At 39.5% G+C, this 27,091-nt stretch overlaps 1 protein-coding gene across 8 annotated transcripts in view; it reads left to right on the top strand.

The window, feature by feature from the left end:
* rap1gapb (RAP1 GTPase activating protein b) overlaps positions 1–27,091 on the top strand; it is a 91,989-nt gene that overhangs the window by 34,372 nt on the left and 30,526 nt on the right. For 2 of the 8 annotated variants that reach the window (XM_051074376.1, XM_018683882.2), the window contains exons 1-2: positions 528–818; positions 9,983–10,018. In XM_051074376.1, coding sequence (XP_050930333.1) covers positions 775–818; positions 9,983–10,018 — 80 coding nt within the window. In that variant the 5' untranslated portion in view covers positions 528–774. Of the gene's footprint in view, positions 1–524; positions 819–9,982; positions 10,019–20,597; positions 20,892–27,091 lie in introns of those variants that run through there. The other 6 variants (XM_051074379.1, XM_051074381.1, XM_018683878.2 and 3 more) reach the window with 5 other exon arrangements.

The following is a 27,091-nucleotide window of genomic DNA, read 5'->3' as shown; positions in this document are numbered from 1 at the left end:
GATAGAGAGAGCCATCTGAACACATCACCTTTGACTGTGGGGAATTATAATGGGTGTTTTTCACTATTTTCTGACATTTAATAATGAAAATGTTCAATCAAGAAAGTCATCAGCAGATTCATCATTAATAAAGATAATTGTTAGTTGCAACAAAGGTTTAAAACAGAAAAAAAGCCCTGTGCTTCCCCAAACCTTGACGTGCAGTGTTACCTCTACATGCCTATTTCCCACAAGAACCACTCTTGAGCAAAGAGCTCTTGTGATTCAAATGATTGCTTGCCAAAGCTGAACAGCAGGGGGAAGTTGCCTTCATGCGACATGGATAGGAAATTTGAGTATTTTGTGCCCTCTTCCTGCTGGAAATGAGAAAGAATTAGTCAGATAGAGTTGGATAAATCATCCTGTTTGTTTCCAGGACGACAGGACAACAGAACAGCCAGACACACCTTTCTTTTAATCTGGCAGAGATAGGAGCTACTTACTCAAAGAGCACAGAGGAAACACAAGGAGGGAGGGCCAGGCTGTGTGTGCACACATAAAATACTCTCAGACAAAACACACACACACACACACACAATCTCTCAATGAGGGCTGAGACAAGGAGGGAGGAGAGAAGAGAAAGAGTTAGAGGTGTAGAAAGAGAGGAGAGGTGCATAGAGAAACGAACAGAGATAGCAAAAAGGAAGTGGTATGACTGTTATTCTGTAGCCCTGTGTGGTAAACTACACTGCTATCCTGTGCACCATTGGGAGGTCTCATCAGCCGTTCAGCAGGATGCCTCAGAGGAAAAGGAGTTTCACATTTGGAGCTTATGGAGGGTAAGATATTAGAGAATTAATCTCTCTGAGTGTACAGTGACTCTGGAGTTTGCCACCTTCGTCTCCTATAATAAAACTAAAGGGCAGTTTTTGTGTACCTGCTGCAACCTGTTGTTATCAACCCATCTGACTCTGTCACAGACATGTAGTAAGGGGAAGGTGTGAGACTGCTCAGGGAGTTTCACTGCACCTGCTCAGCTACTGCAGAGCCAGACTATCAGCACAGTGAACTACTCATCTACTGTGCTGCTTTAGCCATTAATAGTGAATAATTGTTGGGATGCTGAAATAATTAGATCAGTATATTAATGTGTGAAGCCACAAAGGGAGAGGTTAAAGAAATTGTTTCTATGCATGTGATTGGCTAGTCAGGATGATGATTGTCTCTGCCATGGTGTCCTTTTCCAGCAAATGTTTTTTCCTTTAAGACTTCACAGAAGTTGCTGCTCAAACAGTGCAGACTACTCAAACTGGTGGTTTGAGAAAATATAGTGATAAATAAATGAATCCAGAAATGATCAAGACATAAGGGGATTTTTTTTATTACCACTAAAATGCTGCCTTTTTTTGTTTGGATAAAACAAACACATTAAGAAATGCTGTGTCATTTTGAGAAAAACTATTAAATGCTGGGAATATTAAGTTATTTTGAGATTAAGAATTCAATTAAAGGCTTATTTAGGTAGGGTATATCACTCTGAGGAAAGCGAATGGGAGCAGTTAGTGGCATCTGTACATCTGCATGATTGAAAGATGGATGTAAAAGGAAATTATTGTTTTTTTTAGCAGTCACAATGTGCGTCTTTCAGATATGAAAATACTTTGGTTGATGAACCATGATCCACTCAGCTACACAATGCATTAGAATTCATGAGCCAATAAAATTACTTTTTCTATTGTATTTTGCTGCTGGTGGGCTCTGCCAAGTCTACCTAGAAAACACTCATTAGAATCAATTTGACATTTCTGTGGTAGGAGTCAGGTTAAAAGCTAGCAAGTGTGCTCCGGCAGATACCACCAACAAACCATGCAGTAGGAAGCCCTATCTAGGGCACGGAAAACAACATTTTTGGAACAGCAACAACAACTTTGTACCAAAATGTGCAACAAGATTCTAGGAAGGTAGTAGTCCAAAATAAAAATGAGGTGCTATTCTAAAAATGCACTTCACAGCTCCCAAACATAATCTCACCTTCACTGAAACGGTACATTTTATTTTCAGATTTTCTTTAAGCTGGAAAGTTGTATTTTTATTAACCTCTCTTGGTTTCAGATAATTGGGTCTTTGTTGTAACATCACCACCTTCTCTTGTAAGTAAGTAAGGTATGGGAGTTTTTGCTTATACATGTATAAAATAAGTAATTGATCAATTGACTGTGAAAGGCTCAAGCGATGAGAATCTTTGCTACCTGTCAGAGAGTTTTTCCTCACCTAGAAAATGAACACTGTTGAATTGTTAATATCGACTCGACTGTTAGGTGTCAGACAGACCAGGTCAATGAATTTGACTCTGGTTAATTGGAAGTACTTGCTTTTGTGGCCTGTGCATCATTGATATGTCTGCGTGGCTGGAATTGAGGTGCAGCAAAGGTAATTAAGGCTCATTTTAACTGCAATCACTTTTGAAGGACTCCTACCAGAGTCTTTAACTGGGTGAAAAGTCTCGGGTGCTTGGACTGTCTCATTAATTCTGTTTGTTTCTTGTGGAATATATTTCTAAATTGTAAACTCATGCAGGGGATGATTTTTTTTTCTCACAGTGATATTTAGGGATGGGTTATGGCTATTTCCTGCATTATGGTTGATATTGCTTTTGGGCAACAATTCTACTTCATTCTGGCATCTTTTGAATTAAATATCTGCACTGTTTCAGTTAATTTAAAGCTGCATTGATCAGTGTGATGTTAAAGGTGTTGCCTGTAGGGATGACCCCACAGACAATGATCACCTAACTCAGCAGCTCCCAGCAGCTGTACTTGCAGCTTTTAAATCATTGTTTTGGTTTTACCTTTCATGACTTCACTGTTTTTGGTTCCCTCTCGCCTCATCAGCCCATTTCCAGGTGCAGCAGAAGCTTGTTATTTACAGTAAAAGCTGTGCACACAACTTGCACAGAATCAAGTAGCACTCAAACATGGTTAGTGACAGACCATCAGTCTGTTAGCTAATCCAGTTACTAGCTGGTGAATATGGAATTAATAATGGAATTTTCCCTCAGGAGGCCCAAGAGATATCAAAGCTAAGCTATAAAGAGAGTACTTATTAGACTTAAAACACTCCAAAACCCCAAATTAATGATAATGTTGTTGTTCCTTGAAGGCTGAGAGTGTTATTAGATAACTGTTTGCCAACATGTTAGTCATGTCAGCTTAGTAAGGTAAATGTCAGTGTTATGTTTACAGCTTGTTTCACTCCTGGCAAGTTGACAAAAAAGGGTCACTTAATCAAGGTGTTCTACAAGATTCCTGATTAATTTTGAGTGATTGTAGGTGTTTACTGTGTTGGTAGTTATCAGTGTATACATTTTAAGGGTAGTTTGGTAGAGCTCCTTTACAACCTGCCCCAGTTCACACACTCACATGTAGCAGCAACATCACTTCTCTTTCTCCTTAAAGTCCAGTTAATGACCTTGGTAATTCGCCTGTTGAGGGATTGTGTTACATTCTCATTTACTTAGCCCTAAATATTTCCAGCCATCTATGATCAAGGCTCATGACCCTCTAGTCTCTAGCCTGTTCCTCTAATGTCAAACCATCACCTCAGGATTCTTTGAGAGCATGCAGCTGTCTGAGATGAATTAGCACATTTGTTTCTACTGTTTCTCTACTTTTTCATCTTCTGCGTCTGACAGATTTGGTTTGTTTGCAGTTGTCGACAAAATTTGTCTCTGTTGTTAAAAGCCTTGTTGTTGAAAAACAGTCTCTGCGGGGAAATTAATGCCTAATGAATAACAGGGTAGGGATTTTCAAATAGAAATGGATGGGGACCAGACTTGAACCATCAAATTACCGGTCTACATTTGTTTCCGGATTTGTCCCTTTAGGAAATTATTTTGTCACAACATAATTTCCGCACACAATTTAATGGAAATGGCTGTTCATATAATAATGTGGCTGTTTCTACAAAATACTTGTAAACAACTGCAAACAAAAGCAGATGAGCCTTATTTGAGCATCAATTTTACTTTCACCTGTGTCATTTTCCTTGTTGACTGTGACATTCTTTTTATGGTAGGCTATGCAAATTCAGAGCAGGTAGTTATGTGAAGTAGGCAAAAAATAAACAAAACAATAGGCGGTTTAGGACTGTGTGAGTGAACAGCTATTTTAACAATGTGGGTATTCAGTTTACTTTTTCTTTAAGCCTCCCACTTGTATATAAACCATAGGAGCAAACAGGTGAATCCAGTGCCCCCTCATACACGCTCCTACACAAGCTTAAAAGCCTCATTTGATGTGAGTGACCTACCTATTTTGAGATTTGAGGTTGTAATCATAAACTGAAGATTTAGAGAAAGCTAGTCGATGGCGCTGGTATTTTCACAAGCTTCAAATGATAGTAGGCTGGTTCCCTGCTGTTGAGTGAAGTCAGCTTTAAGCCTGAAGACAACTGGCAACTGCTCAGCCAAGTGCAAGATTAGAGGATTGTGCACATAACCCAACTGCTCTGTTACAGTTTCCCTTGCAGGTACCTACCTGATGATGGTGTTTGAGTAGGAGGAAGGTGCTTTACTTTCAGGCAGTTTAGCTGCATTTCAGATCTATTTAGTTATTTACTCTTGTATACTCAGATCCATTTCAGTGGTTGTAGACATCTGCCTGCTTATACTAATGTGTTTAGCGAGTGATTTTTAATTTTTGTTTAAAGCAGCCATAATTTATATTGCTAGTGTGAAAGGGTTGGCTCTTGTTGATGAACCTGCAGCGAATTATCACCTGAATCTGCAGCTCCCCTCTGCTTTACGGCGCTTTATAGCAAGTTTCGTCACAGTATTTTACTGTAATTTTCAGCTGCTCATTGCAGCAAAAAACCTCACTACATGCTACGTGCTCAGCACCAAACAGCAGATACACACAGTTAGTGACTAGTTGGTGAACACAGTGAAGCATTTAAAGCAGTTAAAAAAAGAGATATTTCTGTCAGGAGTTGGTAGAGACCAAAAACAGGACTAAAAGTTAAATATTGGACTTACATTTGTCAGGTGGACACAAACATGGCTCCATGATAATATTGCTCCATAATTGCTGCAAATAAATAAATAAGATGTTTCACCATACCAACTTAAAAGGTAATGATACCTCAATGCTGTATTTGCAGCTTGTTTTTGCAGCTCCCAAATGGTCACAAAGTCTGTTGTTGCAACTTTCAAAGATAATCTTTCCTCTAAAACATTACGAATTAAGCAACATTCAAGTTCTGAAAAAAGAGGTATTATTTATCAAAAGTTTAACTCTTAAAAACTCATCTGTTTCATCAAGGCTTTGTGGATGTGGTTTGATCAGATTTTATTGACTGTGACCAAATAACCACCAAATGTAATCTTCATAATCTTTAGATTATGATTTAAATGTTGATCCTAAGTTCATGGTTTCATGAACCCAACCCACCTCAATACAAAAAAGGTTCGTATAAAATAACAAACTATAACACAGCTCATAGTAAGAAGCACAGAGAGTAAGGAAGTTGTCACTGAATTCAATTTGACATCTCTCATTAATATTCCCTGCATGACAATTATGTGCAAAGGCAGCTTTCTTGATGTTAATATTCAGTCCGAAATATCATATTGATGATTTATTTTTTATTCTGTTGACTTGTCTGTTCAATTATTCACATTACTTTGAGAAGATTAAAATGTTTATACATTATCAGGATGCTGCCAAGCTGCATCCTTTCCCAGCAACCAGCCAAATACTGCCTTTTTCCCCTCAAGGGTTTGCTTGTCACTTCCACTAAAGCTGCATTTAATTCAGTCCAATTATTCTAAAAAGTTTGATGGCAGCTTGGAAATTAAATTAGCTAGTGAAATTCTGGTTCATTGCCATTTCTGTAGATGCACATGTAAACCCTTTGAGTTGTTGTTGACAGTGGACCGTTTGGAAAATAGGAAAAAAGTAAAAAAATAAATAAATCAAATAAACTCAAGTCAATCATAGTTTGTAAGAAATCCCACTACTGCATGTTGGAACCCCACAGACTGAACTTAACAGGCCGCAACAGCTCTTATTTATAAAGTCTAACAGAGGAAGAGTGCTGATAGAGGATAATTACTGGAGTGCTCTTGACAATCTTGTTCTGAATGGTAACGCTTCCTACTCCTTCCACTCAAAGAAAGCTTGATGAATACATGTAGCCACATCTCATATTGATTTCTCACATTTAATACAGTTCATCGAGATTTCTGTCTGAATGGATGAATCTTCTATCATCACTGTTCCTGCTAAAGAAGGATGCATGCTGTGGTTTAAATGCAAATTTCATTCCCTCGGCTGTCAGTGAAATCCATGTGATAAGTTATCAAAAGATATTTGTGATTATAATACATCATAATACATTGTGATACCCATCTTACTGAGAATATCTTACTATTCTCTGAGTATTTAAGCTCCAGGACAATAACAAAGAGACATTTAATTTGAGAAATAAGGTCTAAATTTAAGTTGTTAGTATGTAAAAATGAAAAACTCTTATGTGTGTATATATACACACACACACACACACACACATATATATATCTATATATATTCATGTATATATAAAGAGTAGAGATGAAAGGATTAATTAGTTAATTGATTGATTGATCAGCAATTATTTAGTGTAATTTTTCAAGCAAAAATGTCAGACATTCCCATGGACATGTTTCAATTGTGAGACTTTGTTGCTTCTCGTTGTCTAAACTAAATATCTTTTGGTAATATGGAGACATCAGCTTCCTGAGAACTTGTCATGGCATTTTTCACTACTTACACCACACTTATAGACTAAACAATTACTCAGTGAATCAAAAAAAAAAAAAAAATAACTGAAAGATTGATTGCGCCGTGCTGTAAAAGCTGAGTGTTGAATGGCTTTAAACTGTCACAATAACCAAGCCTATTTTGCTGCCTTCTGCTTGTTTGTGTCCTCAGTGAGTGTCATGTGCCTCCACAGTAGATGCAGGTGTAGCTGTGATGGCCTGTTTCTCACTCGTGACTGTTAACACCAAAACAGTGAGTTGCCTGTGTCAGCAGGTGGATTATCACCAACCGTATCGCTGACTGGCAAACTAATATTTCCATTCTCAACACTGGGTAACAAACACAGCAAAAGAGAAGAGCCCTCACCACCACCAGCACTTCGCATAATGTCACTGTTTCCACGTCAAATATGTTTTACAGTCACACACAAAGGTGAGTGATCCATTGACAGAACCAAGTGCGGAGAGTGTGCATTGTAAGAGGTTCATGAAATAACATGTTTGATGTCAGACACACTCCAGTGATATGATACTGTTTCAGTTTCTTACATCATCCCATCCTCTCTCATACAACTTCATCCAGTATTTTGACAACAGACAAAAGTACTGAAATAAGAGAGAGGGGAGGAAAGACTGAAGGAGAGAGAAAGAGGGGGTGGGGGAGGTAGCAAGACCGAGCTAGAGATAGTTACAGGCTAGTGAGCTGTAGAGTTGGCAGAAGCAGACAACAATGTCATCAGTGTGAAGACTGAAACAAGCCCAGATACACATAAAACATGTTCTCAGGCCTGGTCTCACCACCCAGATCTCTCCTGCCACCCATTGGGGTGGACACGCTATTGAAAATTGAACCACTGCTCTTTAAAGAGTAACAGTACATCCAGAGTTTATAAATTGAATTTGCAGCCACTTTGTTACTCTGTCAACTGATCCTGCTTCCAGTGGAGACAGTTCATTACAACAATAGTTATTTGCCTTTTTCTAGAGAAAATGAAGAACTGCCCTTATAGACCAGGAAAAAAAAGAGATTGTTTTCCTCAGCTACATTTACATGACAGCTACTGACAAAATGCCTTTCCAGATTAGGATTGTACTGCTCCATGCAAAACTTATAACATAAAATGTGTTGTTACCGATTGAACTACCCAACAGTTTATAAAGTAAATAAAATTAGCTCCATCTTGACCAAATTCAGGACTAAAATGCTACTTACCCATTGATACATCAGCAGTACTAATCCACTAATATAGTGGTATATAGAATTTTTTTCTTTTTATAAATACATTTTGCTAATAGGCCAATAGTTATGTTCTTTTACTTAAGTGACATTTTCAATGTACTTGTAATGGAGTGTCTTTATATTTCAGTATGGCTGCTTTTACTGGAGTAAATGTCTTAAAACCTTACTCCACCATTGTCAGTACAGCATGGATGTGTGTCTGGGTTTAAATTAATTTTCTGAATATGTCAAGAGAAGGGGGATATTGATTTTAAGCTGCTCTTTAAAAGGGAAAAACATACACATAGTATCAAACTGTGCACTCCCTGGATAAGATGTCTTTCTATGAATATTTTATGGAGGTGATAGTAAATCACACGTAAGTGTTGCCTGTGAATGCATCCCTGCTCTCTTTGGGTAAATTTTACAGTAAATGGATTTCTGACATTGCCAGGAATCTCATTTATCATTTTGAGAAGCTTTTTGAGAGACTGTGTAAGGAAAAGGACTGATCAATACACTGTGTCAATGTCAACAGATGTTGCCAACTTTGGATAAATGGCAAATAATTATATTGGTTTTGTGGCACTTAACATGCTGCTGGACATGCCAGAATCACAGAAGTTATCATTACATATTGGATTAATTTTTACTTCTAGAGAAATTGTGGTATGGATGAGAAGTGTTGATTTTTTTAGGTAGGCACATTACTGGAATGACCCAGCAGTGATCCCACAAGAAATTGAAATTGAGTCTGCCATTGCACTTAAACCAAACTTCAGCTGCCTTTACTCTCTTTCTTCACTTGAAGGAGACTGTCAGAAGAATGGCTTCAATTACCTTTATGTTATTTTCATGTTGTTCTTTTACTGGGGAATGGATCAAGTGCCTGCGAGTGTGTCAGCAGTAATTATTTGATTGGCTTAGCCCTGGGGAGGAAAGGATAAGCTGTGATTATCAGTAGATTGATTGTCCACAACGAGCGTCTACTCGGGGGCTGCTTGAAAGATTGATCCAGGTCGGAGAGTCTGCCCAGTATCATTTGTATGCAGGGTAAATGGAGAGAGAAAGAGAATGCCACAAAAGCATAAAACTCTCCTCTATTCTTCCATTTTCTCTTCCTGGCAGACCCACACACCTTCTCCTTCCCACCTTCACCATCCTTATTACTCATATACATCCATCTTTATATTTAACTATTATATATTATATATTATATTTAACTAACTAATTAATTATTATTAATTCCCTATATATATCCTGTATGCTTTGTTAGCTTTACAGGACTTTTTTCCTCTTCATCGTATGTAATATTTGAGTCATCTTTTAACTGAAATGTGCAAATACCCAACCCCCAATCAGACATTTCTACTGTCTACTCCTAACACTCTATCTCTCTGCCTGCCCACATTTGCCAGACACTCCTTCCCATCTTTGAGACATTCCCACTCTGGATGCACTTAGCAAGTAGCTGGCAGGCAATAGATAAAGGAAGTGGAGGGGAGAAAAGAGCAGTGGAGGGAGGCGATGTGGATCATATTCATCTGGCTTCATGGAAGCACATTATGGTGTGTTTTGCTGAAAAGATAACCTGCACTGACCAACGTTTTTGAATCAGCAATTGATCAAATTGTCACATGTGGCCTGAAAGGGTTCGCCTGTCGTGACAAAACTCACAAAAATTATTACCCAACTCAAATCCCAGTACAAATTTGTGGAGGTTTACAGTGTATCGCAGCTCAATTTGGCACAGCAGGCAACAAAAACAGATAAAGATGAGCATTGAACAGCTGATGAACCAAGTTTGTCCTCAAGGTGCTGGTGGAGTGAGACCAAATGAGAACTAAATTGAGAGTGAATTAAAATTACATTCGTCAGGTGTACATCTTGCCTTGTTTCACCTTCTTCACATTCTTATTTCAGTCATCTTTCAGTAATGCGTAGGATGAGAACCAACATTAATCTGCTTTCAATTTTTCTCTCTCTAGAGTTGACAAGAGCTTCTCCAGGACCAGAACCTTATGGTGAGTCATCTCTTCACTGAAATTCAACATTATGCATCAGAGAATTTTGTTTTAATGCTGGACTACACTCCCTTTCCAAATATTGCATTTCCAACTATTAAAACCTTTGAGACTTAGGCTAGAAAGCTGTTTTCCTATTCTACATGACTTGATTATATATCTAACTTCAATCATCTGAAACAAAGAAACATGATTAGAATGTCATGGATGAGCTCTATTCTGTATCTATCAAGAGTTAAGATTGTTCACTCTTAGCATGACTTTGTGTTGTGTCCTGCAACAATAAACAAGAATTTTTCTGTCCTTGTATTATACAACCAATTGACTCAGCATGAGGACCTGAAAAATAGCCTTTGATTTGTCCATCAGTTTAATGCTTAGTCAGATTCTTGCTGGAGGAGATACTGTAATGAAGGCACCCTTCTCCACTTTAATATTTTTAAAATGTGCATTTTTTCAAAGTGGTGACATTGCAATGACCTGAATATAGACGTCATTAAAAAAGGTGAAGGCTGATAAGGCCTGTATTTTTAGAGCAGTAAAGCTGTAAGCAGACTTTCCATCCTCCTTATCTCAACTCTAGCTTTTCCCTGACTCCTAATAAGATTTTCAATTGTGCATAAAATTATCTTCTCACTCAGAAAACCTGTCTGTACTTATGGCTTTGGACAGCTGCATATGATCAGGATGGAGATAGTGGAGCTTGTAATGCTCCCTACTTGGCAGGTAGTCTCCCAGCAAGGAGAAGGAAATGTGTGGCTGTAAATACATACAGGGGCAAGAGCAGATGGAGGGAGACAGGGAGCACAAGTATGTGTGTAACACCAACACCAGGGCACACGTCTTTGAGGTCTCAACCATCAAGGGCCACGGAGAAATTGATGGTACAGCTTTGACACAAATACATGTTTGCAATATTTTATTTATATTGCAGTTCAGTAATGAATCCATGAGCTTGTCTGTACAGTTCCTGTGAGTCATGTGTCTTTATACACTGACCAGCCACAACATTAACATCACTGATAGGTGAAGTGATTAACACTGATTAACTCATTACAATGCAATGTTCTGCTTGGGAACCTTGGGTCCTAATATTTGTCTTTGATGTTACTTTTACATGTACCACTTAAACATGGTTTTAGACCAAGCACACCCCCACCCCAGGAAACAGTGGCTGACAACAGACCCCCTGCTCAGAAATGACTCGAACAACACAACAAAGATCCCAAAGAGTTGATCCAGCCTCCAAATTCCCCAGATCCCAATCCAATTCAGCATCTGTGGGATGCACCAGAACAAGCCAGATCCACAGAGGCCCCATCCCAATCGAAAGGACCCAAAGGAACCACTGTCAATGTCATGGTGCCAGACACCACAGGACGCCCCCAGAGGTCCCATGTCCATGCCCCGACTGGTCAGAGCTGGTTTGGTGGCACATTGAGACCTACACAACATACTGAAGTCCATGTTTACATAGGTTTGATAAGAGTGATATCCAGATGTAGTAATATGCACTTTCCTCTGGTATAGAATCAAAGCAGCAAATGTCATCATGAACTCTGGTTATCGGCTAATACTATCATCAGGTTATTGGCAGAATTTTTGCATGGACTGAAACTGGGTATGGTCTCTCCCTGAGTTAAATGAGAAATAGAAATGGAAAGGGAACACAGAAATGGAGACTAAATATTAATTACATTTTCTCAAGAATTTGTGTTTCTTTGTACATCTCTGTGTCATGCACATTAAAGCAACAGAGTGTATTATTTTATTCAGAGGAATTTTATTGTTTTGTTTGCAAGGCTTTTAGCCAACACGCCGGCAGCTAAAAAAAAAAATGTGTTTCTTCATCATCATACATCAAATAGGCCACAGACTTGTAAAAAAAAACTCATAATGCGTCTGGAAAGGACAATGGGAGGGTATATTGGAAAGGGGAAATTGAAGGTGCAGGAATGATTGAGGCTCATCAGAGGAGAATATTCCCCTGCACACCCACTGAATCTCATTATGAGGATTCGGGTTTCTCTCTGTTGCTAACAGGTCTTTAGCGCATGCTAATGGTGCCTCAGGGTTGGGTTGAACAGTTGATAGCTATCCACAGTGCTGCTCTCTGATTATAATCACTGAGTCATTATGCCAATTGTGTATTCCATCAGTCTCAGGCTGCACTTAGATTAAAAAGTTAAAGTATCAACAACATCTTTAGAATTTAATAATTCATTTCTTTTGGGCGCAGGGAGTGATTTCTTGAGGAGTTAATTTTTCTCTAAATCCAGTAGGTTTTGTTCCAATATCACATATAGCTGTATCACTTTAGAAAAGATTCATGATGTAATTAGGACATGCTGCAATTTGTCCACAGGGAAGTTTGTATGTGGGTTTATCTATCTCTGCTACCTGGCCTGTCACACAGTTATTGTGTTAGAAATAGCACAATGTCTGTGAGATTTATGACAGCGGCTTCAAACCGCAGTGACTATCATTAAAAAACTGCCTTTCCTGAATCCCCTGCCATGGCCACTGCTTCAGATCTATCACATTATCCTCAACCAGCCAGGTGTAGGTGTGTGTGAGAGTGTGCTTGTGTGTGTGTGTGTGTGTGGGTACAAACACACAGTGCCCACACTTTTCTGCCACTCTTACCAAGCACCCTCGTCTCCATTGTGTCATCCTGGCACACAAACACTCTCTGTGCATGTTGATGTAACGTGAGTATCCTTGAATCATTTGGACAAGGTGGTGCTCTTCAGGAAAGGTGAGAACACACTTATTTTACTGTGCTAAACTGCTCACAGCACAGTGTTCCCAATTAAACACTCATTAACTTGATTGCTCCAGATAATGGTGGTGTTTATCTTCCTCAGTCTAAAGATCCTGCCGTGCAGCGGTTTAAGGAGGCCAGAATAAATGCCATGGCATTTCTGCAAGAATTGTCATTCTGGAAATGGAAATTTTTGTCCCTAACAACTTGATTCTGCACTAATGGGGGAAACCATTAGAATGGCATATTACAATTAAAACGACTGTCTGCCTAGTGATGCAGCAAATAAAGAGGAAACAACATGATCAGCGATTCTACTGCAATCTATTAACTATGAATTAAATTACTTTTTAATTACCATGTTTTGTTAAGGACATCCCTAAAGGACCTTCTGTTTCAGATAATGTAATATCTTATGTATATGCATAACTGGAGGTATGTCTGTTGCCTTGCAGCCATCTACTCGGAACAGCAGCAGGGCCAAGAGCCTGAGCGATCCTGTGACTGACATGAGGAGCTGGGTGGTAATGAAGTGGTCCTCAATGCTCAGAGTGAGGCTAAGAGGCTTCTAATTGGGCATATGTGCCACTTCAGATTGCTGTTAATGGCCATTCTCCATCCTAATATAGGAGTCAGTGTCGTGAGGAGAGAGCAAACAGGAAGACAGAGTAGCCAACTGTAGCTCAATGGGCAGATCAAGGCTCGTACACTGAATCAGGGCATGGCCTTGCTGTCATGGGGACAAACAAACTTCCACTAAAAGGCATATACACCATATGAACAAAACATTAGAGCTGCCTACTTAATATTGTGTCGCACCCCTTATTGCTTCCCAAACAGCCTGGATAGCATCTCATCTCACAGATGTTCAGTTGAACTGAGATCTGACAGCAGAGCAGGCCACTGCATCAAACTGAATTTATTGTAATGTTCACTGAACCATTCCTGGACAGTCTGAGCCTGGCGGTACACCCTGCTGCCAGGATTTCCCAGGGCTTCAGTTTTAGCAAAGAGAGCCAGTGTGCAGTGAAAACAGCACCCCACACCATCCAACCATTACCACCATCCTGTGGTATTGACACATGGCATGGAGGGTGGATAACATCATTATCATTGTGTATTTTCCACATAAATTCAAAGGATTCTTCAAACATGTCAGTGTTTCAACAGTTCCTGGTTGTACTTGAGTATCATTTATTAATGAAGCTGTGGAACTCTGAAAGCTCATTGGCTGCCATACACCATTCTTATTAGGCTGAGAAAAGATTTACATTTTCTGCGATGAGTCTCTCTTCATACCACTTTAAGAGTGGACTGTCACATGACTGAACCATCTGTTGCTCTGCACAGATCATTTCAGCCTCCTCTGATCTCTTCCTCTCCTCCTTACACACTAATTGAGGTGGATTTTACAGGTAATATCAATTAAGACTTGTGGCCTTCACCTGGAACCAGCAGGACTAGATTTAATTCAGGCAGCTTCAGTCCCCCAATCCCTCTGTATCCACTGCACTATTAGCTACAGCATGTTTTCTTTCTTTCTTTCTTTCTTTCTTTCTTTCTTTCTTTCTTCTTCCTTCTCCTGGCATCACAAAGTGTTGGTCTGAGCACAGTTCACTCTTAGAGTAAGTGATCACATTCCACTCAGCACCCAAATATCATCATAATGCAAAATCATACCGTATCAGTTCTGGTGACATTATCACTTTAGAGAATATAGACATCTGGACACAAGCCTCAGGTTTAAACATGGCGAGTGTAACCTGGCTTCTAATCCCAATAATAACACAAATGCAAAAAAATAATAGGCATTTCCTAGAATTTTGATTAATGCATTGCAGAGATACCTCTTGTTACACGGAGAAGCTTGTGGCTCACCTATATCTAATTAACCAAATACCTGCACAGTAGATTTGGTTTTTACATAATAGCCTGGTTGTTACTGCTGCAAAGGTCTGTATACTATAATTATCTCATTCAATATTTCACTTCAGCTTGAGTCTTTTGTCTTTTGTATTAAAAACATTGCAGAAACTACTTCTTCAGAACATGCTTAATATTATTATGCATATCTTACATAATAAAATTAATGTGACTGATGTTAATTATCACTAGAGGCCTGCAATGAGAATAGAACAGAATCCTTTCAGAACCTTTTCTGTATCATTTAGTAGTAACGGTAGCACTAATTAAACAGAGGTTGAGTCTTTGGGAATGTCCCACAGAGCCCAGAGCACCTGACTTCTATCACATATAAAAAGCACTGGGGCTCTGGCTTTTTTCTTGTCGATGTACTGACAGTGTGCAATTTTGTCGGCATCAAAACCAGGTGGGAAAGAGACCCCTGCTGCGACCCAGATGGGTGTGTCCAGTCCTCAGTGAGTTCACAGACAGAAACATTATGACCCAATGCAGTTGCAATGTGGTCTAGCTCATGCTGGTCGTGCGGAGGGCACAGTGAGAGAGCAGCACAGGGATGATGGAGGTTATTTTAGCAGATGGAGTTCGCCTGTTATTCAGTGCACCTGTTCAGTTAAATACATGCTAGACTGAAGCTGCCATGGTAGATGAGAAAAGAGGCATGCATGCTAGGATCTTTTTGAAGTACTGTCCACCCTCCTGTCATACTTAAAATTGCATTTAATTAAAGATTATAATGCTTGGTTTTAAGACACACAGGTGTTGTTTGTTTAGAAATGTATGATATATTAATATTTAAATGTGTTTTCTTTTTTTGCCTGCTCTCCATTTACCCACAGATTATTAAAAACACAATTATAATATTACTCACTCCACCCAGTACATTCCTCTCTGTTGCGCTTCATTAGTCTCCTCACTTAGTATAGACGTATTCTGCTAATTAATTGAAAAGCTCGGACTTATCGAGGGGGTAATGTTGCTTGCAGTTGTAGCGATTTAACATTATCAGGAGGTCGACTCCATGTAATCAAGCTCTATTACATGTCAGTTCAGGAGACACTTCAATTAGGCACTGTGCATACCTCACTGAGAAGGATGACAAAGAGCAAAGGAGAGCAACTATGGAGGAAATGATGCGTTAATCTTGTTTCACTTAGGCATGTGTGCTTTGCTTTGTGTTTCATTTATGAACATTGTTCAAATCTTTCTTTGTAGTTATATCATGACGTGTGCAGTCAGCATCCTCAGCTACACATTTCTAAACCCATTTCTGAGGCATAAGTTGTCCCTGGAGATGAGATGTGACACACTCTTGTCTGGATAATGACGAAAATGGCATCATGATTCGTGCTGAGATTTCCAATAGACATTTACAATGTAGCTCATAAACATCTTTTAGTTCTTCTTGATTTCCCAGAGAACCATGAACACACATCACTGTATTGAGCCTGTAAATCAAACAACATCTAATTATCTGGCATGAATGCTAGTTTTGTGTTCTAATTACCATTTTAACATGTGATACAACAAAATTCCTTATTTTCGTGTTTCCCATTTGCATAGCAGTATCCTTTCAGTCTCAGCTTCAGTCTCCGTTTGAGGTCAGCTGTGTTGTTTACTATTTTTTCTCTCTCTCTCTCTCTCTCTCTCTTTTTGTGCATGTGCTCCTCACTCAAGAGCCGCTGTGCCCACCTGGCGCAGCTGCTGACAGCCCTGCATGCCCACATAATGACTAATCACCTAATTATTCACCAGGGCACTGAGAAACACTGTAGGGTGGGGTTAGGTTCAGTCCACTAGCCATTTGATCATTTCAGGAAAAGGAAAGTTTGTTTTATTTTAATTTTGAAAATTCTGTGTTTGGGAAAGTTTGTCTATCTTTACATACTTAGAAATAAATGAGACTAGTACACCATATAGAAATAAAATACTGCTGATGCTAGCTGTTAATATGTGCTGCTTAATTGATTGAATCTAAAGTCTACTGATCCCAGACCGACTACCATTTAACCTGTACCTTGGTTTTCTTTGGACAATACTGTTCACAAGAAAACAGGCAGCTCTTAGTTTTCCCTCCACCAAGTCCATCTGTAGCACAGCCAGCAAAATAAGTTTAGTTCCAAAATAATTTTCTTCCAGCTTTAAAATTATGTTAAAATGACAATATGCTATTATTTTTTGATTAACTTCAGTGTGCAGAAACAACCAACAGACAATTTAGAGTTCCCAATTCTCATAAGTGTGAATCTGATCATGTTCCTCTCAGTGTACAAGCCTGCATGATTTGGAAACTGTCCAAGGTGTACCCTGCCCAATTCATGCTGGGAATGGAGTCCAGGCCCACTGCAACTGAACAAGATACAATGTACAGAAGATAAATATGAGCAAATCCATTATTGCCTCTATCTTTTTTTCCAGTTAATTTTGTCTATTACATTGAAATGTAATGCAAACCTGAAACTTGATTTATAGTCTTTACATAAACTATATTAAATGTGAACTGCGTAAAACAACAATTGAGTGTGGTCTGACAGGGACTCAGGGAATTGTGTTGGTGAACTGTGCATAAGCTACAACATGTCTTCCATATGCTGCCTGCCCCACTGATGGTCCTGTGGTTTCACACTCAGTTTGGGTCCAGGTTTATCACTGCCAAAATCAATAGAGAGGGCCACCTAAATGCAAGGTAATTATGAGAGCCAGTGGGGTTCTGGGAGTGCTGATTACACTGTTGTTGTGTTGAAGAACTGCTTCCTTTCCTACCTTTCAAGCCATGAGGGGAATGAGGGCCGAGGCCAAGTCCTGCAGCCCAGGGCTCCACATATGAATTACATTTCTGATAGAGAGTCACCTTACACCTCTTTTCCTTTCTCTGGTTTAAAGGTGCCCTGTGGAGGAAATGTGTTGAGTACCCTCCTCATAAAACATTTGCAAAACCATTTAAAAAAAAAAAAAAATTAAATTATGTTTTGTTTGCATTCATGTTTACATACCAGCCATAGCCAGCCATGTATTGGAGCGTTACTGCAGTGAGTTCTCAATCAGCAGAGTAGTGCTAAACCAATGGCAGGATGTAGAATTTGCTGCCTCACACGCATGCATTCACAATACAAACAAAACAGGGACCACCCATAAAACATTGCTCCACAGTGCTACTAGTTGATTTTTGTTGTTGTTTTTTAGTACTGGCCTGCACAAGTCTTTATGTCACAAAAGTACACAATTATGGAAACCTTTATATACATAGTGATACTGATATGTGAAATTGGATTGGCTCTCATACTAGCCTGATAGTCACTCTACTGAAAAAGTTTTCTACTACTCTTTTTCTACTATTATTTTTGTATTTGGCTCTTTCAGACTTGCACTGAGCCTCTAAAAGCGAAGCAGGAACTATAAACAAAAATTTAAGACTTCCAAACAGTTATATTTGTATTTACCCTGATGACCCACAAGGTTAGAAACAGTGACAGCAGAGGGAGTCAAAATCCAAAATGTGATTGTACTGCTCTGTAACTTACTGAAATAGGTGTATGATTTTTCAGTATGTTCCTTTCATTTTGCATCCTTCTGAACCTTAAAAGTTTTATTCATTCACAGAGCTGCTATTCATGTAGTAGAGCAGAGCTGTTATACTGTGGTTTTGACTTTTAAACTGAGGAGTTCACATAGAGGAGCAGAAACTGCAGATGTATTTTTATAAGGGTTTCAGCTATACCCTAGGTGTCACTAGAGCTCAAATAACATTACTCACATTTGTTAAATGAGTGGAGCCAAAGTAAAAAAAACTGCTGATTTTTTGAGAGCGAGAGAGAAATGAAAGCTCTGGAAATGGCTGAATATGTCCCTCAGCGTTAGAGGACGGGGGCTTAAGCGTGACTTGATGTCCTCACGTATGTTATGGGTGTCACAAGCGCAAAATACTTGTAAATTAAAGTGTTACTAGTTCTGTTTCGAGGAGTATTCTCTGCAGTTTAGTGGTGTGTAAATGTTAAATTTAGCTGCCTCAGGAGAAGACTGTGAACAGAGTGGGAAGCAGACAGTCACAGTCAGAGACAGAGAGAGGGATGAAACTAATGAAATGAGAAATGGAAAAAAAAAAAAAAGAGTCAGAAGAGACTCAGCATGACCCACATACAGTTGCTCTTGTAATTGCACACCGTCTGATTAACTTGACAATTCTGAATTCCTATGTACTCACTTGGAAAAAAAAATACTGATAATTTGTTTACTCCTCCATGACCTGGTTTGACTTCCATTTGTTCTGCCCCATGTAAGCAAAGATCCCCTTTGATCTTCAGCTCCACCCCACTTGGCTGCTCAGAGTCTTGAAACAGGCAGAAAGGTGTTGATTATACTACTTATTCATGCTCCTGTTCATGCTGCTTGTTGGAGCTCAGTCTTTTTTTTCCTAAATGATTCCTATCCTCCCTGGGGTAACACTATCTTCCCTGGGTGAGTGGTAGAGCAGCTTACCTGGGACCTCTGCTGGAAAAGCACAATGTAGGTTATACAGTGTAACCCAGAGCCTCCTTCTGAGTGGCAAATGGAAAGAAAACAGGCTTTGTGTGTTTCTTTCATTGTGGCATACTTGCTTGTGTGTGTGTCTGTGTGCACTTAACCTAGCTCTGGGCTACCTGTAACATTATACTCACATTAGGGTGTGGACGAGCCAACAGGCCGCCAAAAGGCTTGCCTCACATCCCATTATGAGTTTGTTTCAGGGGCCTGCAGCCAGGCTTATCGATCTGTACTGCTACCATTACATTTTATGCAGCTCAGTACTCAGTAGTAGAACTACAACTGTAACCTCAGCAAGCAGCTGAATCTGTCATCAGAGGTAATGCTTCAGAGCAAAGATGCAGGAGGAGGAAGGATTGGCATAAGATTTTGGAGACTGAGCTTCTCTCCCACTGTTTTCCGAAAAATGGAGCATGTTTGGTAAGGTGACGAGTCATTTATTCTTTGTACTGTAGATCTTTTGTAGCTTGTGTTTTTGTCCCGCATTGAGATCTATATGTGTGGGATAGCCTTGTACAAAAAATACAGTCACAGTCACTACAATGAGTCACAGCAATGACATTTATGTGATGCATTCTGAGTCATCAGTTTAATCTGAAAACACCAAATTCCTTGTTATGAATATAAGAGTATGCTCAACTGTTTGTTACTCCCATTCACATACTACGTTGGGCTTATTTTGGATGATGAAGTGATTTAGAATTTAAACAGCAGCATGTTTGGTGCAGAGAGGTGGACATGAACAGGCGGCGTGGCACAGAAATCCAGTGAATACCTTTTATGCAAATCTACCTTGTTTTGACTGTGTGCATAATGTGTAGTGATGCCTTCCACTGTCTTATGCATGAGGATTTTAGCCTCCCACCAAATAGGAAAATGTGATTACTCAGTAATACGTTGGACAACACTGACCTGTGCTTATTCCTCTGTGGGCTGAGCAAGTGGTTTTCTCCATTATGTGTGAGCGTGCTACAAAATCTGCACCATTTGAGAGCTTTCCTGCTAACTGCCTGCCGCTAATGTGTCAAATGGACAATGGGATGGTTAGGCAAATTTCTGCAGGAGGTGTTTTATGATGCTGGAACAAGCTGACAGAGTGAGGCACATAATAGGACAGAGAGATCTGATGTCACCTTTGAAATGAGGCAATGTCCCCTTTTTTTGAAAACTTTGCTTTCAAGCCTACGTCCAGATGCAGAATTTTGTCCTATTGAATGAGCAGAATTATTATTAACAGACAGACTCACTGAAGCGAATGCCAAGCAAAGCACACCCACAGCTTGAATGGGTAACTCTCTGTCATAGACAGATCAAGAGAAATGAGGGGAGGTGGAGAGGGAGAGCAAACAAAGGGGAGACATCGGTAGAGAGTGCAGGAGCTAGAGAGAAGAGAGCGTTTGTGCTCGCCTCAGAATAAAATCAGTCAGGAAGATGCATGCATGTATGTGAAAGAGAGGGAGAGAGGAAAACAGGGAGGGTAGGACGGAGAGGGAGGACAGAGGGAGGGCTGCTCTCAGCATCATCTGACAGGAGAGAGGCTGATCTCCGACAGCAGGTGTTGGAGGATAGAGAGACTGAGTCAGACACACGGAGCGAGCGATACATAGTGGAGCACCAAATTGTTGAGGAGAAGAAATTGAGCTGCAAGTGAGGCAGCACTACAGACAGGTAAGAATGGATAGAGATGATGGACTATTCTGCGCTTGTAACTGTTGAAAAGATAGACAAATTGAGAAAGAAGATACCAAATAGGGTGATAAGAGAGAAAAATGGACATGTGATACAAGCAGCTGAAGAAGAGTCTGCCTGTTGTTTCACTCCGTCTCCCTGGTTCTTGCTGATCTGTCCTGATCTCTTCATCCTCCACTCTAAACTTTCTCTCTGTATGTCTCTGTCTTCCTCTCCCATTCTCTCTTGTCCACCCAGGAAGTGGCTGACTGGCATCTCGAGTAAATGACTGCTTTCATTGTACATTAGCCGCAGTAGTTGATTAGATTAGTTGCTCTCTACTAAGTGGACCTGCAAAGCTTTGGGGTTTATGTGTACTTGTCTTTCTCAGACTGTGTGTATGTGTGTGTCTTTCAGTGTATGTGTGTGCATGTCTGTGTGTGCTAGTGGAAGAAAAGATGCAGCCAAGCAAGCACATTACTCTTAAAGCAAAAATATGATCCAAATATTATTTTTATCCAGTATTTATGAGTCTTAGGAACCCAAGCCCATAGCGAGAATTTAATCTATGATGCCACTGAAAGGCAAAACCTGGAGCAGACCTCCAGTGAGAATGAACTGGAAAATAACATTCTGATTTCATAGATTGCTTTGAACTTTCATATTTAGTCGAGCTTCATTTGACTGTTGTGTCAAAAATTATCAGGGAAAGAATTTGCCAGAATGTCTGAAAAGTTTGTGCTTTGCCAGAGCCAGTTTCCATTTCAGTCTTATTGGAGCAACTCCAGGATCTGCCTTTTGGTGATATCAAGAGAGGAACTGACTGACTGATGATGATGATGATCCTGATCCTGATCCTGTACAGTATTAGCAAAACACAGTTACAGCCCCACACCCAGTAAAATGGATGTAAGCAATGTGAGAAGTCGTTTTTGGCACAGTCCCAGGTACAGACAGCTGATCATTTTTCTTTTCAACTCAGTCTTTTGAGCAGCAGTTAGCGTTCACAGGCTGCAATCATGCTGACAGATTAAGATAGATCTCTCCAGTCTTCAAATTAACCTTGACATAGAAGTATTGACCAGTGGTTTACAAGGTGACAGGTATGCTGCACCAGACTTGGTTGTTTTCTTTAATTTTGTTGTTGTTTTACGGAGGGATTTGCACTCAAAATTTATCTGAAATATAAAGTTGTTTCAATAAGAGAACTGCCTGTGCAAAGTGCGCATTCACAGATTTTATATTGTCAGACCTATAATTACAGAATCAATGACTAACCTGACTGTGTGTCATTAGACGGCCTTGCCAGAATTGGGTAGAGTTCAATCAATGCAGTGCTCTATTTCCCTTCCAGTAAGTTTAAAGTTTGTTTTCCTTGTTGTTCACAGAAATCATTGCTCATTTGGACCACAGTTACAAAGTAATAGATTGCACTTTTGATCTTTATTAATGTGGGATGCCCCAAGGTCTTCTTGCAGAGGGAGACTTGTGTGCTAAAGCCCATTTGGTAAGCTTTAATGGGCAAAGTTACTCTACCATTAATAGACAAGGTTACTCTACCATAGCAGCACTCGATCCAATAATATCTGACTCTCCATGCAGTGCCTGTGGCTTTCTTTTGTTTGCCAGAGAAACCACTGCATCTGTTGAGTTGGCACACATGCGGTAGTCATGCTCACCCCATGTTTAGCCTGAGGTCAAGAGTATTTACTGTACAAGAAGCACTGTTGTAGATTTTTGCTGATGAGCCTCTGAGATGACCATTTAGATTAACTTCAGAATTCCCTCTCCTTCATCATGGGCTTTTTTCCTTTCTCACCATTTCAGTTATTTGGTTTTATAATGTGTCTGATGATTTTCTGCTGCAGTGATAAAAATCACACTGACACATGGTGGTAGGCCTGACTTTCAGCTGACTGTGGTTACTCTGCTTAGACTGTACCACAGTTGATAAATTGATATTGAAAAAATTAACTGTACATTAACTTTTGTGGTGCAAATATAATGCCACCCAAGTTTGTTAGATATACATTATAATCAGCTTATTCTTAAAGATATACCCACTTACCAAACAAAACAATCAACACAGTACTATTATGATGCACTGAAGGGTAAAAACACAGTATACCCACCCCTTAAAATGTAAAGAGGCATTACTCACCACAATATACAATAGATACCATACTGTTTTGTTCGTAAAACCTACATGGAAGTTGTAGTCTTCAGTCCAAAGGTTAGAACACCTACATCTTGAGGAAATGTGTATTTTATTGGACAGCAAATTATGTAGTTGATACACTGACCCTTAACCTGTAGAACAGGGCTTCAGCCGTTTTGCCATGTATGCTGCGCTCTCCGACTGCAGCAGCACACTACAGACCCATCCTACTCAAATTTGATGTTTTCAAATTAAGTTTCCAGGGCATTCAGTGCTGCCCAGCCTCATTTGTATGTGTTGGTGCTGCACAGCCTGAGCCATGATTGGACTACAGAAAGGTGGAATTCTTATCAGAGCTCATGACCCAGCAGTCTGTGGAGAGGCAGCTGCAGACAACACACAGGATTAATTGGTGGATTTAGTTTCAGAATGCTTTGTGTCCATTTTAGAAAATTCCTGCTGACAGAAATTAACATGAAAATATATACTGTAGATTGTTTACACTGGTACTCCATGTAAGCACTTTAGAATATGCTATTTGAATCACTGTTGGTGATCAGCAGTGTGTTGAAAATGAGAACCTGTAAATAATGAGTAAACTTAAATAATTTACAGCTAGGCCTGGCACTTTTGCTTAAAAGAAATTACAAACATTTTTACAATCTGTGTTTGCAGAAGGTTTTAAATCAGCTTCCTTACTCTTTATAGTTTAGAGCCTACTACTTTTCATCAGTGTATTGTATGGTAATATACATATGCTGTATGTATTATTCAGTAATGTAGAAAATGTTCTACTCAGATTACTGAAGCTCCTCACAACCTACTTTTCCCTTTAAGATGACTCATGAGTTTGGTAATAATGCCTATAATCTTCTCAAATTTTATTCCCACCTTCATTGAGTATTGCTTTTTTTCTTTCTTTTTAAGTGGTTCACCATACAGTGATTCAGGGAATAGGTAATGTTGCTAGGTGACACACACATTAATACAACTGCAGCTGTGACCAGAAGTCAAGTGGAGAGAAAAGACAGAGGACAGCGTGTACAAATGTTTGTATTAGTGACCACACTCTCAGCTCATGAAAGCAGATTATCAAGGATCTTTTTGGACATGTGTTTCAACATTGTCAATGCGTTTTGTAAAAAAGAAGAATCACACCATAATATACCTTTTTCCTTTTGCTATCTGCATCCATGAGATTGTAAATAATGAATCAGATGTGACTCAAGAATGAACCTTTCACCTTGGATGTGTGGGCAGCTTGGCAATAGGCAGCCTAGCTGTCATTGTTTAAACTGGCTAGATAAGTTTTGATTGGGATGTGCTTCCCATGTGTCAGTCATCCAGCCAGAGCGACCCAGTGACCCTGCCACCTGGCTGCTGCTGTGCACAGGCTCAACCTGTACCTCTCACCAGGTCCAAAACTCATTAGGACACACTGGAGTATTTAGTTTAAAAGAACTGCTGGTTATTTATATAACTCTAGTTCATCACACTTAAGGAATGTGTAGCTTTTAATGCTACACATGTGCTAAAACTGATGGTCAGAGGTTAATTGGCAACTGTTCAAAAATGGTAAAGATTCAAATGTGATTTTTTTTTTCATAGTCTTCTACAATTAAAAACTGAATATCTTTGGGTTTTTGGCAATTACTCAATTGATCAATAAAATAACTGGCTGATTGATAGATAAATAATGAAAATAACCATTAGTTACAGTCCTTACAGGAATATTATTGCAGTCGGACTTTGTCACTTCAGACATTTGGGCTTGTCAAATACATATTAATTGCATTATTAATATGAGTAATAGCATTAAAAAATGTATAAAGGCTGTGTTTCATTTAGAAATGCCCCCCAGCCAACAGTGGGCCACTGTCCAATGCCCAACAGGTCATTCCAAAATGAGAGAAAAAGAAGAAAAACATACAGACAATACAAGTAATATAAAAAGTGAAGTATTGCGGAATTGCAGTCTTTACTCATGGTGCTTGTTGCCCAGGTATAAAGGATAGCATATATAGGTATAAAAGGTATAAAGAACAGAGTCTTTTACATAAGTTTTGGAGTACAAGTATACAGAATTTGTGCCAGGATTCTGTCAGCCAGGACTCACAAAAGTAAGATAACCTTTTTAAATCTACATTAAAAATGTAACAAAGAATGACAGAATTGCACCTAGTGAAATGAGTGATAGAACAGCTTCTATAATTTTAATAAAAACCATTAGTCAAGATTGTACAGTTCATGCTTTCATCATGCTTTACATGCTAACAATATATCTATTGTACCTGTACACCACAGCTCCTTCACAGCAGATGATGAATTACTGAATCTCCCTCTTTGATTTGAGACTTAATAAATTCATATCTGACAGTATCATCGTGTCATATGTCAGGACAGTGTTATTTGATAATATGTGCTTGCTGTGATAGTCAAAATATGCCAGGCTGAAATCCTTCCCTGAGCCAAACTTAACATTTACCCCCACACTGGATGTATTTCTATTATCTGGCTTGTAAATCAATGCAGTGAGGCCATGAACACACATATACACACACACACACACACTCACACATGCATAAACCACAAAAACTGATTTATCTTCTGTGATGAGAGCCACCAAGCATGCCATCGGTACTTTAAGTGGCAGGCTGTCAGGCAGCCTTCATCTTTCTGTCTATTGAGTCTTCCCTAAATCAAGATTGATTTGCGCCTTTGTGCTTTGCCTTTCATTATGGATATGGGCAGTTCCACATGGTTGGTTTGGGTTGGTGGGCAGGTGACTTGTACCTACTGGGTAAAGGGTAAAACCTACACTAAATACTGTGAATTTAAAGGAAGTGATTTTATGTTTGCAGACAGAAAACAAAAACACTGTCTAATTTAGTCTAATTATAACTGTGTGCTTAAGAAATTTGGATTTCAGATTTGGTATTTGACCTTGCTGCCCTAATTATTCCCATGGGACAGTTGAACGAGGTGTCATCACAGCCCATAGGCACATTTCTGACTGACTGACTTCTTTGTAGGCAAATTTTAATGCATAATTCTTAGCTTGAAGCGTCGTTTGACATCATATTTTCTTTGTGTTCCGGCTGCACTATATGAAAGACGTAACAAAAAGTTCACACTCTAGAGAAATGTCATTTCTGAGGAGCTGAGGATGCGGCGGAAAGATCTGACAGCCTCATTCACTCATTTTCCTGGATTCAGCAGAGATCAGAGGCAACAAAGAACAGAGTTGTTGCTATGTTCCAAATAGATTTCCCAACCTCAACTCCAGGTCAGCAGTCTGTTGTTATAAAAGTGCAGCTCTGTTTACTCAGACTTCTCTCCAGCTGTAATAGGCAAGGTGTTTTCAAATAGCAAGAGCTGCAATATCCAATAATGGACTGTTCTGCAGAAGAAAGACAACACTGTAAATGATCTTATTTCAACTTATCCACCTTTAAACCATTGTGTTGTGTGCCCGTATAGCAGAATGGAGGAAATATGTGTGTGTGAGAGTACAAGTCTCCAGCAATTTTTCATTCCATTCTCACCAAGGAATCAGATTGTGCTATTGTTTTGTGTTTCTTTTGCTCCTAAGCAGTGTTTAGAAATGCCCTCTGCTGCAGGTTTGCGAACAGGATGCATGCACAGACGGGCTGCCAGTTCTAGCAACTGACTGTTGTGTGAGACAAAGTGTGAAGTAATATGCTGTGACCAGAATCGTGGTCAGACTGGTAATTCACTCCACTCACACAGAGAAGAGAAGGAGCCGAGAGGAACAGGGAAAGAGAGGCGAGGGCAGCAGGTTAAGAGATGAAAGCTGAGGGTCCTTTCTTCTTCTGCTTTATATCAATTTTCCCTTTGTTCTCCCTCTTTTCTACATTTTCCCTCTTTGTCTGAGCAGTTCTCCTGATCTGCTGTTTCATAGTCTCGCCTGTAATCACACTCATCTCATTGCCTTCGACATAGCAGGTATGAGACTAAAAACTGAAGGCATGCTAAAGTACACACTAAGGACAGGAAGTTTTTATTTTATTTCCTGACTGAA

Source organism: Lates calcarifer, linkage group LG12, assembly GCF_001640805.2.
Source record: "Lates calcarifer isolate ASB-BC8 linkage group LG12, TLL_Latcal_v3, whole genome shotgun sequence".
Lineage (NCBI taxonomy): Eukaryota > Metazoa > Chordata > Actinopteri > Centropomidae > Lates > Lates calcarifer.
The sequence above is the reverse complement of the archived record's forward strand: the minus strand, read 5'-3'. Positions and strand labels throughout refer to the sequence as shown.